Here is a 14898-nt window from a genome sequence, read left to right on the forward strand (position 1 = left end):
GTCAGACCTAAATTATTTAGTCATTGATTTAATGAATCTTCTTTTTAACTACTGCATTGTTTGGCAGAAGTCTGTCACTCCTAGCAAGATCAAACCTGTTATTTATCATTTTGCCTGTGAAGGAAATATGGACCAATTCAAAATACCGTGTTTCTCACAAGGCCAGGCCTTAATTTTTTTTGACCCCCGAAAAAACGGCTAGGCCGTCTTTTCGGGGGTGACTTAATTCTCCCCCTTGCATCCTTGGGCAGGCGGGCGGCAACGGCTTGGATGTTGACTTCAGCGTTGGTGGGGCACTTCGTATTGGGAGACCTTCTGCCACCGTTGCTTTCCCTTCTCCCCGTGCTGCCGCGGCATTTAGTGCAATGCTGCGGCATTTGGCACAGCCACGCACAGCCAGCCAGGGCTCCTTCCTGCCCCTGCCCGAGAGGACAGCCCAACCCCACGTGGGGAGGTGAATCTCCCCGGGCCACAGCACAGGATCGCCCCACCCTGGGAGAAGCACCCAGCCGCCATCCCTGCCTGGCACCGGGAGAGCGTAAAGAGCTTCGCCTGGGGCACCCAGCGCAGCTGACAGGCAGGCCCTGCTGCCCGGCGGCAGAGCTCTCGCCAAGGCAGTGAGCACCTTCCCACCGGGCCCTCCACTCATCCCGCCAGGGCCATGCCAGAGCTGGGCGGGCTGGGCAGAGCCGGGAAAGCAAGCCGCGGGTACGTGCCCACCTGCCAAATGAAAGAGCCGGGCCGCCCCGAGCTTGGCTTCCTTCCCAAGTCCCTCCAGCCTGAACCCGAAGGGGCCACCGGGAGAGGCCGCCCGAGGCAGTGATAGCGCGGGGAGGCGCTTACTGCCTTGGCGAGAGTTCCACTGCGGGGCAGGAGGGCCCACCTGTCAGCTGCGCTGGGCGCCCCAGGTGAAGCTCTTCATGCTCTGCCCGGCACCAGGCAGGGACGGCGGCTAGGCACTGCTCCTGGGGTGGGCCCATCCTGCGCTGCGGCCCTGGGAGATTCGCCTCCCCACATGGGGTTGGGCTGCCCTCTCGGGCAGGGGAGGCTTTGTCGTACTGATAGTAGGGCATCGTTTTTAAAAGAATTGGCTTTGCCTTCGAAGGCGAAGGGAAGGCGGCGACAGGAGCGCCTGAAGCCGAGTGTCTCCGTCAGGCTCCGGTTGCAGGGAGGAGCCCTGGCTGGCTGCACCAAATGCCACGGCATTGCTCTAATCGCTGCGGCAGCACAGGGAGAAGGGAAAGCAACAGTGGTGGAAGGTCTCCCGATACGAAGTGCCCCACCAAAGCCGAAGTCAATGCAGGCAGCACCTTATCCAGATATGCAACAAAAGCACTTCCTAACGGCAACCCCCCCCCCCCGCCATTCCCCCTCATTTCGCATGTTTAATATAGGCCTTAATTTGGGGGGAGGGGCTTAATATGATTTTATGCCTATAAAACATGCTGGGACTTCCTATTGGGGGAGGCCGTATTGCTGGAGAAACACGGTATATCCTAGAACCTGAATAGGTAGAAGACAAAAAATATCCTAGAAAAAGGCAATGGGAGATTATTTCAGTGTTGTTGCCACAATGACAACTTGTCTCTGAAGTACCAAGATCCCAGCTCAGAGGAGACTTTAATGTATAGTTTACTGTACTGTAAGGACAATGAAAAATAAGCATGTAAGTGTGTGGCATTTTGGAAATGCTTATTTATACTTATGAATGGTTATTGGTGCAGTATTTTGATGGTACAGTATTTTAATTGACTAGATTTGGACTTTGAAAATACACATGGTTTATAGTGATCAAAATTAAGCTATTCTTTGATTCTAGTTTGACAGTTGGGGACCTTATAGACATGTGATTTTCTTGTCAATATAGAAGGGCCTTGCCATTGTCATCTTCTAGGGTAGGGCTGTTAAACTCCCGGCCCATGGGCCAGATGTGGCCCACGCCCATTTAGTGAGGGGGAAAAAGTCCCGATACGTCATGTGATGCCGCTGTGACGACATGAGTTTGACCCCCCTGTTCTAGGACATCATTTTAGCTTTTCAGTCTAGCCCATTATCCTGATAATCCTTGGTGATCTCCCCTACAACTACTGATTAGACTACTCTTCCTACGCTTCTAAGCCTATACGGTATTCTATAAGATTGTCGAGGTCTGCTAGCTGTTTGAATGGCTTATTATGACGCTATTTTGGAAAAGCATCACCATTACTGGCTGTTAAGTATCTGTCAAAATAGTACCTCTTTTATCGACATTCTTTAAAAAAATCACTATCTTTGTATTGCTCCAAATGTCTAATAATTCACTTTCCTCTTTATCCCTCCCCGCCCTTGTCTCTTAAAGTTGCAGGAGTCATTACTGCTGACTTTGTATCCGGTTTAGTGCACTGGGGAGCAGATACTTGGGGATCGGTAGATCTGCCAGTAGTTGGAAAGGTCTGATTTTTTTTTCATGTGTGTGTGTGATGAACTTACTAGTTGAGCTTATTAGTTCAATATACTTAAGAGAAATAATGGTTGATGAAAACCCTCTACTGGGATTCACATACTGAGCTAAACCATAATGTGCCTTAGACTAGATAAATCATGCTAAACTATAATTGACATAAATTGCAATTTGTGACATAGCATGTTATAGTAAAACCAGATAATTGCATCTTATTGAGTTAACCAAAGTTAAGCAAACCGTGGTCTTGGAGATTAATGATGATTTATAACATAATCTCACAGTAAACCTGTAAGTCAAGGATGGAAATGCAAGCACAAAGGGAAGAAAAGAAAGTGTATTCACTAACCTTTTCGTTGTGATGTCCCCAAAACTGGGCTTTTGCTTGTTGTCAAAACCGATAAGTCACCGGACACAAGGCGTGATACAATATACTTCTATTTTGGTACCAAGATATAAGGACCCTGGTTCAAAAGATAACCAAAGGCCTCCATTACAACCCTTCAGCAATTTTTATAGTCAAGGGGTGGTCGCATTCAGCCCTTTGCCCTTCCCCTAATAATGCATGCATAACAGATAATATTGATTGGTTATTTGGATCTCAGCCCCCTACATAACTAAATGTTGGGTCATCTGTTTTTCACCCCAGGTCACGGGTATCTTGCAAAGTGTCCTAGTTTCACGTGCCAGCTATGTGGTTTTTGGGGGTTTTCTTATAAGCAGGCTATTCTTGTTCCTAACATCCTGGCTAGTGGTTTAAGGTGCTAACTTCTGCCTCGCTAAGAACGTGCAGTTCCAACCCCTTTCCTATTGCAGAGCAGCTCAAAGCAGAACCCCCGCGATCCCCTCTCCCTCAGAGAAAAGTAAAAGCAGTTTTAACTTTGTCTGAGGCAGCACCCCCGCTCCCCTGTGACCCCCCTCCTTCTGTAGAGAGAGAGAAGACAGGAAGGGGCAAGGCTGCTTATGGCAAAGAAATGAAGACAAGATAAAATGTTTTATCAGAATTCATATTCCTCACTGTCATGTCCATTCCATCCATACCTGGGTCCTGGCCTTCTCTGTACATACATCCCATCATCTGATCCAGTTGTGATATGTGAACCATCCATCATCAATAAAAGAGGTTGTTTTTATTATTTTAAATAATATTTAAAGTAAGACAAACCTAAATTGTCATTTTTTGGCTGTTTTCCCATAGCATTCAGCCCTGGTTAGCCTGGCTAGTTTAATAAGTAATAGTTGAATCAACATAACAAAACTACATTGCTTGTCTTTGCACAACATGCTAAGTCACAAATGAACAAACCATATTTTGCCTCAGCGAGTTTTGTGAACTTAAACTATGCTTGTTTATATTGAAGCATCTTACTTAAGTGTTGTTTATTTAAGTGTTTAGCTTGTCCGCAGATCTCATCTGAGCTAAAAACTAGTTTCAACTTCCTGCTTTTTACTACTTTCAGGCATTTATTAGGCCTTTCAGAGAACATCACATTGATCCAACAGCAATTACCAGGCATGACTTCATAGAAACCAATGGCGATAACTGCATGTTGACAGTGGTTCCGTTGGCAAACATGGCCTACAAATTAGCTTCTTTATCACCAGGTAAGTCCCAGGCCCGGCAGATCCATGAGGAAACTAGACACAGCCTTCTGAAGAGTAGTGAGCAGGCCTTTGAAGACAATAGAGTTAATTCAATGTGCATTTCCAAAAAAGGTTCATGAAGTTTTTCACCGTAAATATGGAGTAAATAAAAGTGTTAAGGGCAAACAACAAATAAAGTAGACAGTTCTGTCTGTCATACAAATTGGAGTACAGTGTTACTTCTGATGCAAAAGTTAGTTATTAGCGTGAACTTATTAAGCAGTTGTATTGTAACACACGGTTTAGCTGTTGTTCAGTGAGAGTGCAATAAATTCTATATTCTCTTTATTTTTAGAAACGTTACATCAAACATGTCCTTGGGAGTGCTACGTCTTTGCCCTGTCTGTATTTGCAACCTTGACCAACCAGATTCACAAGTGGTCTCATACCTACTTTGGTCTTCCTCGCTGGGTAATTTTTCTGCAGGACTGGCACATTATCCTGCCACGGAAACACCACCGGATCCACCATGTGTCTCCACATGAGACATATTTCTGTATTACTACAGGTAAAATGAAGGGAAACTCATTATGTGTCAGAAATTAATTTTTTATCTAGCAAAACAGCTTTCTTAAGACACAGTTAATACTGGGGGGGACAGCTGAGCATTCCTGTTGTGTACTTTGTGTTTTCCTGTTCTGTTCCATGTCCTTCTCTGGGTTCTTGTTACACAGAGATTAAAGACAGGAGAAAATAAATAATGGAAAATAAGAATTGACTGAAGAGAAGGCTATACCTATTAAATTGAACTGCAGTTTTCAGATTGGTTCACATTCATTGTAAGTCATGGTTTATTAAATGTGTCAGTCTGGTAATGCACAGACTGCTAAGCTATAAACCATATCTTATGGATGGCTTTTCACATGTTAACCCAAAACAAAACTTAGTGTGGTTTGATATGTTTGACTGAACTCATTCAGAGACTGAGTTTAACAGACCTTAGATAAACCAGGGGTTATTTTAATGTGTGAAGTTTGCACTAAAAGTCTGCCATTCTAAATGGCTTTAGAATGCTCTTGTATGGGTTTCAGTAGTTAGAGGAATAAGTTCAAAACAATTCCGCTTAGTGCGAATAAAAGTAAAAATTGCATCTTTCTTCTCTTAAATTAACATCTTTATTTCTTACATTTATTTTATGCAATAGTATCTTAAAACAATTGTTACCAAATATGCTGCTTGCCAATTTACACTCACATATTGTTCCTCTTCTTTAACATCTCTAGGCTGGCTGAACTACCCACTGGAAAAAATCAAATTTTGGAGATTCCTGGAGAATATGATTGAAGGACTAACAGGAGAAAAACCCAGAGCAGATGACATGAAATGGGCCCAGAAAATAAAATAACCCTTGCCAGGCTTCTGCTGTTGTGAAAACCTGTTGCCAATTTTTTTTAAAAAAGAAAAAAAGCCATCAGCCAAATTAAAAGACTTGCAGAAAGATAATGGACTAAAGCACAAAGCTTTTTAAAAAGTGCTAACAGACTGCAGTTAAAAGACTCACTCCTCAAAACAATACTTGAAAATTCAAATGGATTATTCTCCTTTGTTACTGAGCACCTTCTGTTAGCCACATTTGCTGATAATAGAACATTGTCATCCTTGAACCTCCAAAGCCATTAGTTGGAGAAGGCAGTGTACCTTCCTAGTAACATTTGTCATTGGCACGGTAATGTGTTGTATCAACATGAATTTCCACTCTGAAAATGATTTAAGGCCATATGGAATGGCAGAGATAGCAAGCTAGCTCCCGGGTTTTTAAAGAACACGTTCAGAGTTGCTATATGAGACTCGGAGGGAAAGGCATTGTCATCACTTTAATGCACTTAAGTGTTTGGTGCTTCCTTCCAGTTGCTTCATCTTGCTATCATATCAAGACATTGTCCATGTGGCATTCAACAGAATATTTGGGAGTCTCATCCTAGTTCATTAGGGTTACTTAAAGCTGACTGTCTCCTAAAATAAAGAAGTGTTCCATTCCTTGCTGTATCAGCCTACAAGCTAACTTGGTAGCAATTTGGGATGGGAGTGAAGCTGGACAGAATTTGTGTTCTGCACAAATGTCAGATTTAAATTACTTCCATTGGATCATGTAGTGTTCAGTGATTGGTTTTATTCAGTATGATTCCTCTTCCAAAATATTTAAAATAGCTACAGAAAATTGGTCATTGTCAAATTTAAAATATTAGAAAGAATAAGTTAATGGTGTGTGTGATTAAGGTGCTTGCTCATTTCATGTAAATATCATAAAGCCTTAACTACTACTTCAGTGTAACATGTAATAATAATTTTAATGTGGTCTGAATGTATATAATTTATAACAAAGCAATTCAATTACACTAATTGCATTTGTTAAGTCTTGTGGCCATTTTTGAGGGGAAGGGTAAAATTGCATCTCCAGGGGTTTTTTAAACAACCAAAATCAATGGGTTTTCTGTTTTTTATACAGGAGTGTCCTACAAAACACTTTTTCTTTTTGCGATAGACTTCTGTGCCTTTCTAAGGAGATTAGATGGCTAATCTGTGTCTAAAATGCAACTTTCTGTATTTTTTTAATTTAAGAAAAAGTTTGCACATTTTCCCTCTTCCTTGTATGTTTGAGATTTTTCTATTTAAGAACAAACTCTTAACTTCATACCATGACTGATATGTCTTACCTTCATAGCATTTTGCCTTTGGCACTCCAAAATCTCAACAAAGAACACTAAAGTTAAAAAATGGAAACTAAGAGACATAATTAAAAAATAGATGAAGGCAAACGAGAGATACAAGTACCACTTCTAAAGAACACTCCATTGAAAAAGCAAGTATCACAGAGAGTCTCTCAGCTTTTACTGTGATAGCAGGATTTCTGATTAAGATTTTAATCTTTTGGGCAAGTTAGCATATTTCTTACTTGGGAGGTCCATTTTTGTGTGCAAAGGGGGCGTGTTTTTTCCTTCTGGTCAGTGTCAATGTTGATTCCTTTTGACTGCCTGGAGTAGTACTTGCAGTTTTCTTGGAAAGGATTTTTGGAAGTGGTTTCCCTTCCTTCCTTCCTTCCTTCCTTCCTTCCTTCCTTCCTTCCTAGAGTTAAGAGAGAAAGTGACTGACTTAAGGTCATCCAGCTGGCTTTGTGTTTTAAGGTGAGAGTCGAATTCAGTCTATCAGTTTCTAGCCTGATGCCATAATAACAACAATCATCAGTGAAGCATTTCAATTTCTATTCTGCTGAAACACAGCTTTTAAACTGGCTTTGAATGATCTCTCTCATACTCTCTGTGTGTGTACACGCAAGCTGGCAGGGGAGGAATTGAAGTCCATCTTAAAAGGTGTGTGGGGGGGGAGTTTTGGTAGGGTGTAATAGAATTTGGAAAATCTGTCCAAATTCCCTTCTTCTGCCCCTTAGTACCATCCAAATCACAGCATGGTAATTTTGAGCCTTTTCTTTCTGCTTCCTCCGTTCTCACAACTGAGATGTCATTTTCTGTCTTATTAGCTAACAGCAATTCATGTTTGCAAATACTAGAACTTTTGCTGCTATTTTGTTCTATGGCCCAGAAATTCAGAGCAGTATAAATGAATGTTAGATTACAGGAAAGAACTGGGTACATAGTAGACATTCTCCATTTAGCCATCCTGGAAGGCAAATTCCTGGAAGCCTATCTGGATCAGGCCCAGTGAGACCCCAAATTTTTCTAGACTGAGCCTTTTCTCTTTCCAATCTAAGACGATGACTTCTCCAACCAGTATTTAAAAATATTTCTGGTTGTACTGAAATGTTTTATTTCAGCTACCTGGCACCTGAGAGAAACCCTAAAGTCACCTCTTCTATAGCAAAATTTTGCCCCACAAGGAACACAGTTCTGATGTGACCATCTGCAGCGTCAAATTTGCTTACGTGGGGAAAGCACTGAATGCTTTATTAAGTATCTGGTTTTATTTTGGTGCATTACAGCAGGTAATAAATTTTTGAACTGAATAGCTGACACAAAAAGTCACATTAGTTATTCTAGCTGATAAGCCACTTGGACCAAAGGCACTGAAGGCAGCCAATCAACTATGTTGATTGAAAGTGCTGACTGTACAAGGAAAGAAGCACTAAAGCCTAGTGTCCTTCTCATGACTCTTGCCATACTGTGATTGATATCAATGCTTGCAGAAACCAACTGTGTACTATTGACTTTATAAGAGGGCCCATTTTGAGTGTGAGATTAAGGAAAAGTCCACAAACTGCCCACTCATTGCTTTAACGTACATTCCTTTCTCAACCCGAAGGCAAATCTCATCATTTATTCTGCCACCCCATTTTTTCCCCAAAACTATACTTTCTTATGTTATACTTAGAGAAGCAAATAGTTCCCTTATTTACCAAATAAACTTCATACTAGACAGAAATCTGAACTGGCATGCCTCCAGATCTAGTTGAACAAAAACCAATAAAACATTCACACTTTTTAATTGATAACTTTTTTTTAATTTTTCTATTCTGACTCTTAATTATGATCCTAAGTTTTACCTGCCACAATAAATGTATTAAATGTTTGAAAGGTCTGGTGGATGTTTTTTGTTTCATTTGTTTTAGAAATAATTACTTTGCTTAAATAATTTGTCAAACTAATTCTGCCAAAGATTATCTACAAAATCATCCCAAAGGTGCTTTTCAAAAGGCACCTGGACTTACTTGTTTTTTTCTTCCTTGGAAACATTTCACTTATCCAAGAAGCTTCTTCAGTTCAGCTTTTAGGATGAGTAAATGTTTTCAAGTGGGCGGAAACAAAGTCCAGTTGCTTCTTGAAAAAGAAGCACCTTTGGGACAAGAATGACCTGGATGTTTATGGAGATTCCCAGTTGTCCAGGTCATGGTGGTCCCAAAGGTGCTTTTTTTCAAGAGGCAACTGGACTTTGGTCTGGAAAGTTTTTCAAGAGGCAACTGGGCTTTATTGTTTTTTGCCTTGGGAAAAAGCACCTTTGGGACATGACCTGGATAATTGAGAATCTTCACAGACATTTTTCTACAAAAGTTAGATGTTTTCTGTTCATGCTTGGGCATCAGCTTCAAGATTATGGTGGGTTTTTTTCCGTATGATGCTGCTTATATTCCAAAGGTTTGTAATATTTCAGAATCACTAGTATACAATTTTGTAGAAATATTGGGAAATGACAGACCAAGAATTTAAGTGAGACTGTAATGAAATCTCTTTTCTATCTTGGAGCCAGGAATGAAAAACAGAAATCTTAAGGAATTCCATACTGATGAATGAACAGTCTAATACAGTTCTCCCTGTCTCCACTGAAAGTCTCTGAAATAGATATGTATTTTTAAGGTTTGCCGCATAGTGAGATATTCAGGGTAGATTTGGCAGTTTTGTCCACCTATTGAGTCCTTCTCAAGGATCTGGGATAGGCAGAGGCTTAATGATCATAAAAGGTATAGTTGCAGGATGTAAGCTGTTCTGAAGAAAGCTTGCCTTTTCTCAGTTGACAGTAAGTTTGTCAGCGCTGATGGTGTTTAAGTGGTGCTCCAGTTATTTTGGGGTTGCACCCAAGGCAATTACTAACATTTGAGAGTTGGTGTAGAAAAAAGCTTCCTTTAAATTGTATTGCATCTACATTATGTGGATCTGCAGCAGCATCCCCAGAACAATTTTAACATTGTGGTGACTACAACCACACAATTGAAATCCCACCCTTTTGTATGTGAGAAGCCGGAAATGGCTTCATAAGTTCAGAATACAATTTAATGTTAGGGTGTTATGCAAATTAGCAATTTGTCTATCATGGGTCACACAAGGAATTTGTCTTGGTGTAAATACTCTCAGTATACATAAAATAAAAGATACATTTGTCAGGAGTCGAGAATCATAAGGTACGACACTTAATGATAGTCATAGGGTACAATAAGCAATCAATCATACTAGCAAACAGTCAATATAAATCGTAAGTATAAGCTACAGTCATACATAATTAACCATGGTTAAAATAATGCATAGCTTAATGTGAAGTGTAAATCTAGTAATTCTAGATTAATAATTCTAAATTTAAAAGGGAATTCTGCACTTTTAAATTCACCATTTTAGTTTCTCAATTTTGCCACAGCATCATTTTTAGGAAGTTGAAGACACCTGCTGGTCAAAGACAGATATTGCAACCATAAAAACATTAAAAAAAACATGGGAATATAAAGACATTCTTTTAAAGGGCTGGAATGTGGTGCTATTTGTTCCTGATGATACTACATAATAAGTAATTCTAGAAAGACTCCTTAACTTTAAAAGAAGCTGTCTGATCAACTACTGAAAAATACAGGCCTTAAAGTAGTAACTCAAAAAAAAAAATAGAAATTAAATTCATAAGTGTATAATTATGAATACCTGAGTTTGCATCAGTTGAACTGTAGGTGATCACAGGCTGAACCCAAGTCACCAACATGATGCAGCCAGGAGAAAAAAAAGCTCATGAGGCTTCCACAGGGGAAGTCAAAAGAGTCAAGATGGCGACCGGGACCACATGATTGAAGCCCTACCATTTACATGTGCACAGCATATACAAAAAAAGATTGCTGTTCAATCACACAGGTGTAGCTTATCTTTTTAACCTTTTTTCATTCCTGTGCACATACGCTTGAAGGCAAATGTAATTTTAAAATGCACCCACATGAGTAAACTTTACAAAGCACAAGAAGGAACAGTTCCTCGATACTTAAATATTGGTCAGACCTCACTTTGAGTATTGTATGCATTCTGGGCACCAAACTCTAAAGAGTAAGAGCAGTTGAAGTAGTTTAAAAGAAGGACAAGAGAATGAAATTAAATCTAATGAAGAAGGATTGAAGAAGCTGGACATAATTTTGTTTTTGTTTTTTTAAATGGAGTGGGAATCTGATAGTGTTCTTCAAATATCTGAAATGAAGTCACATACAATGAAGATCTATTTTCTATCATTCCTGAATTTATCTATTTACTAAAGAAATTTATATGTCTGCCCAGTTCACACACATTGACTCCAGGCAGCTTACAACGTTAAAATCAACGGTATAAAACTCGTAATATCCTCAACCTCTCATTGCAGCCACTTGATCAGTTCCATATAAATCTGGGATTCCCAGATCTGCCTATGTTTTCAGGGTCTTCTGGAAAAGTATCAAGGGGGGAACCAATCTTATTTCTTCTAGAAAGCAGTACACAAAGTATTTAGATTTAGATTCCAGCTAAGTGTAAGTTAAAAGCTTTCTTAACAGGAGGAGCAGCTAGCATTGAAATCAATCATTTATAGAAGTGGAATTGTTCTTTTCTTCACTAGATGTGGTCAATAATCTGTCAGAGACATTTTAATTTGAATTCCTGAGGAAAACAGGTGGTCAAAATTCTAGCTCTCCCACTGAGGCTTTAACACAAGTGTAACTATAGCACCTAAACTGGTACAGTTTTAGTATGTACAGTATGAGTTGTTCCATGTCAGTACTTTTCTGACAATGTTCAGAATTAATTCTCCATAGAGGTTTCTCCATAGAAGGATGGTGGACACGTTCCTTTCCAGTGATATGGAAGAGCCAAATAGCCCAAAGATAAGATCAGAAATATTTCAACCTCCCAGTTTTGCACTGAGACCACAGCAGGACCTCAGCAAACACCCACTGAAGTTCCATGATTTCTGCCAGAACAGGGATATGAAACCCGCCCAGCAGGGTGCTTAGATTGGGCCGCCGGGCCACCTTTGGAACAGTGACAGACCAGCCCAAGGTGCCTCTACCAGTGAAAACAGAGCTTGTGAGGGCTGCGTGTGGCCCTCCTGGGCTGTTTTCAGGTGCAACAGCCTCCTGCAACCCTCTGCCAAAAAAATGGACCTCAAGAGGGCCGTGTGCGGCCCTCCCAAGCTCTGTTTTCACTAGCAGAGCACTCGGGCCACCACAGGCACCCAACATGAGTGACATCGAGCTGGTCATGCCCACCACCACCCCGACCACGCACCCCCCCCAAGGTCAAACACAACCCTGATTTGGCCCTCAATGAAATTGAGTTTGACATCCCTGTGCTAGAAGATACAAAGCCCAGTCTAATTTGTATTCATTGTTGGGAACCACACTCACTGGGAAAGTGGCCAGTTTCCATAGGAATCTAGCAGCATATTTCATTGTGTATACAGCATTTTTTTCTCAGCCATGGTATCTTGAAGATATGTGGATTTCAACAACTGAAGTCCACGTATCTTAAGGTTGCCAAGACTGAGAAACACAGGTATACACTATTAACTGTTTTTATTGAGGATTTCTTGGAGTTCTCTTCCCTTAGCTGTATTGGCCCAATCTTGTAAATACATATTTCCAGAGCCTTTTAAGATTCTGAGTAGTGCCATGTTTATTTGAACTCCCCTGCGCTATCCTTTTGATTTAAAGAGACTCTCTAATTGAGGTCAACTCCTGGTAATAACATGGACACAGCCATGTAATTTTGGTAGCAACAATGTGAAAGTGGTTTGCCTCCCTTCAGGATGTTTTCCTAACCTAGTCTGGGAAAATCTACCCACATAGATTTTCTAGCTAACTAGTTTTCAAACTAAACTAAACAGTTCTGATTTACTTAAGAGCTTTTTTTCTTTTCTATTTGGAAATTATCCAAGATCAACTAGGCACAACACCCCTCAGACAAACATCCCATCTATAACATAGCAATTTTGAGAAAGGGGATGGCTTCATTTAAGTCAGGAGTCCCCAAACTTGGCAATTTTAAGACTTGTGGACTTCAACTCCCAGAATTCTCCAGACAGCTGGTTGGAGTCTTAAAGTCTCCAAGTATTAAAGTTGCCAAATTTAGAGATCTCTGATTTAAGTCAACGCATCCATCGTGGAAGTATTAACAGAAATCTCATTAATTTTAATCCAGGTGATTAGGGTTTGAATGGAGAGTTGGAACAGCGTTTAAAGACCTCCAGCCAGAAACCCAGAGATGACAAATTCTAATCCTACCTTAGGCCCAAAGCCGGCTGGATGACCTTGGGCCAGTCCCTCTCTCTCAGCCCTAGGAAGAAAAAGAAAGCAAAGGCAAACCACTTTTAAAAGTTCCAAGAAAACTGAAGAATTGTCCATGTGGTCACCAGCAGTCAAGACTGACTCCAAGGCACAAAATTATTTTGAAAGAATATGTCCCGCTGCCTTCTCTCTTCGATGCAATTAGTTATATCCACCCAAGCCAAGCCCTCATTTTGTATAGATCTAGAGTCAAAACGTTTAAATCTGTACAGGTAGTCCTCAACATATGACCACAATTGAACCCAAAATTAATGTTAAGTGAGAAATTTGTTAAATGAGTTTTTCCCTACTTTACAACTTTCGATACATTTGTTAAGTGGATCACTCCAGTTATTAAATTAATAACACAATTATTGTGACTGGTTTCTCTGACTTTGCTAGTTAGAAGGTTGCAAAAAGTGATGACATGACCCTGGGACACTGCAACCGTCATAAATATGAATCAGTTGCCAGGCATCTGGATTCTGATCACGTGACCAGGGGGATGCTGCAACTGCCACAAGTTTGAAAAATGCTCATAAATCCCTTTTTTTCAGTGCCTTTGTAACTTTAAACCAATCACCAAACAAACTGTTGTAAATGAAGGACTATGTATCAATTTCAGAGCCTTTAGATGTGTAAACATCAACTCCCAGAATTCCTCAAGAATCATCCCTACCTGAAGAATTCTGAGAGCTAAGTCTAACATCTTAAAAGATTGGGGAACACGTGACCTTTTGTAACATACAGGTTGTCCTCGACATATGACAATGGAGCCCAATTTTTTTTTGTTAAGTGAGACATTTGTTAAGTGCCCCATTTTACGATCTTTCTTGCTTCAGTTGTTAAGTGAATCACTGCGGTTGATGAAATAGTAACCTAGCTGTTAAGTGAATCTGGCTTCCCCGCTGTCAGAAGGCTGCAAAAGGTGATTATATGATCTTGGCACACAGCAACTGTCATAAATATGATCCAGTCGCCAAGTATCTGAATTTTGATCACATGATCATGGGGTGCCGCAAACATGGTGGCTGTGAAATAAGGCCCATGAGTCACTTTTTCCAGTGCAGTTGTAACTTTGAACAGCCACTAAACGAACTATTGTAAATCAAGGACTACTATACTTCCTAGATTTCTCAAACCTGGGAAGTTTGAAGCCATTGTTTTACTTACAATCCAAACCTTCATGTCCTTCAAATGCGATGGACCCTTCCTTATTATCCAGACTGGGGCTAACTGCCTCATTCTACAGAAGAAAATACATTTTCTTTGTGTATGTATGCGTGTGCAGGCAAATCCACTGTAAAAGTGGCGCTGAGGAGAGCGGCTAATTTCTGTGCAATAATAGGATAATTCGCATGAAACCAGATATTATGCAAACCAATTAGCCTTTCAGGAAGTAAACTCTTAAATCGGCTATTAGGTCGCTTCCTGATTTATTATGCCAACGTGGGCTCCACGTCTCCGTAATCTCTATTCAAACTAGAGATTTACTCCGACAGCAGTCTTTTCCACCAATCTTTTTTCTTCCAAAAGAAAAACCCTCAATATATGTATATATATATACCCAAATTTCAGGGCCCCCTCCAACGGCTCTTCAGAGGTTGAAAGTTGCCCTCCCGGATGTGCTCGTTTCCCAAACGGTATATCTGCACCAGAAAAACAAACGCCGACCCAGAAGTAGGGAGAGAGGAAGGCTTTGGTCTCGATGGCCTGCGACGGTTTTTTTTTTTTTTTAACCCTGTCTTGCGCCCGCCCGCTCTCCAGCTGCCGCAGCCACTTGCCTTAATCGCAGCATCAATTCACTTCCCGCGTTGAAGTGACGTGGGCG

At 40.7% G+C, this 14898-nt stretch overlaps 1 protein-coding gene and 2 long non-coding RNA genes across 3 annotated transcripts in view; 1 reads left to right on the top strand and 2 right to left on the bottom strand.

Moving 5' to 3' along the window:
• The window catches only part of LOC148126026 (uncharacterized), a 10689-nt gene extending 6788 nt beyond the window's left edge, over nucleotides 1–3901 (bottom strand). The window contains exons 1-2 of the long non-coding RNA XR_015742695.1: nucleotides 3355–3901; nucleotides 2790–3292 (exon numbers count right to left, since the gene is read on the bottom strand). This is a non-coding gene — a long non-coding RNA (uncharacterized LOC148126026). The remainder of the gene's footprint in view (nucleotides 1–2789; nucleotides 3293–3354) is intronic.
• The window catches only part of PEDS1 (plasmanylethanolamine desaturase 1), a 27580-nt gene extending 21143 nt beyond the window's left edge, over nucleotides 1–6437 (top strand). The window contains exons 3-6 of the mRNA XM_087929004.1: nucleotides 2339–2430; nucleotides 3901–4045; nucleotides 4380–4592; nucleotides 5308–6437. Of these exons, the coding sequence (XP_087785130.1) occupies nucleotides 2339–2430; nucleotides 3901–4045; nucleotides 4380–4592; nucleotides 5308–5429 (572 nt within the window). The 3' untranslated portion in view covers nucleotides 5430–6437. The remainder of the gene's footprint in view (nucleotides 1–2338; nucleotides 2431–3900; nucleotides 4046–4379; nucleotides 4593–5307) is intronic.
• LOC148126027 (uncharacterized) lies at nucleotides 5834–14812 on the bottom strand. The gene is made up of 2 exons (XR_015742696.1): nucleotides 14241–14812; nucleotides 5834–7135 (listed from the first exon to the last, which is right to left on the bottom strand). It is a non-coding gene; the product is annotated as an uncharacterized LOC148126027 (long non-coding RNA).
• Nucleotides 14813–14898: the final 86 nt, after the last annotated feature.

This window comes from Pseudonaja textilis, chromosome 3 (genome assembly GCF_049901715.1).
Source record: "Pseudonaja textilis isolate UNSWEBS1 chromosome 3, rPseTex1.2, whole genome shotgun sequence".
In the NCBI taxonomy this organism is placed as follows: domain Eukaryota; kingdom Metazoa; phylum Chordata; class Lepidosauria; order Squamata; family Elapidae; genus Pseudonaja; species Pseudonaja textilis.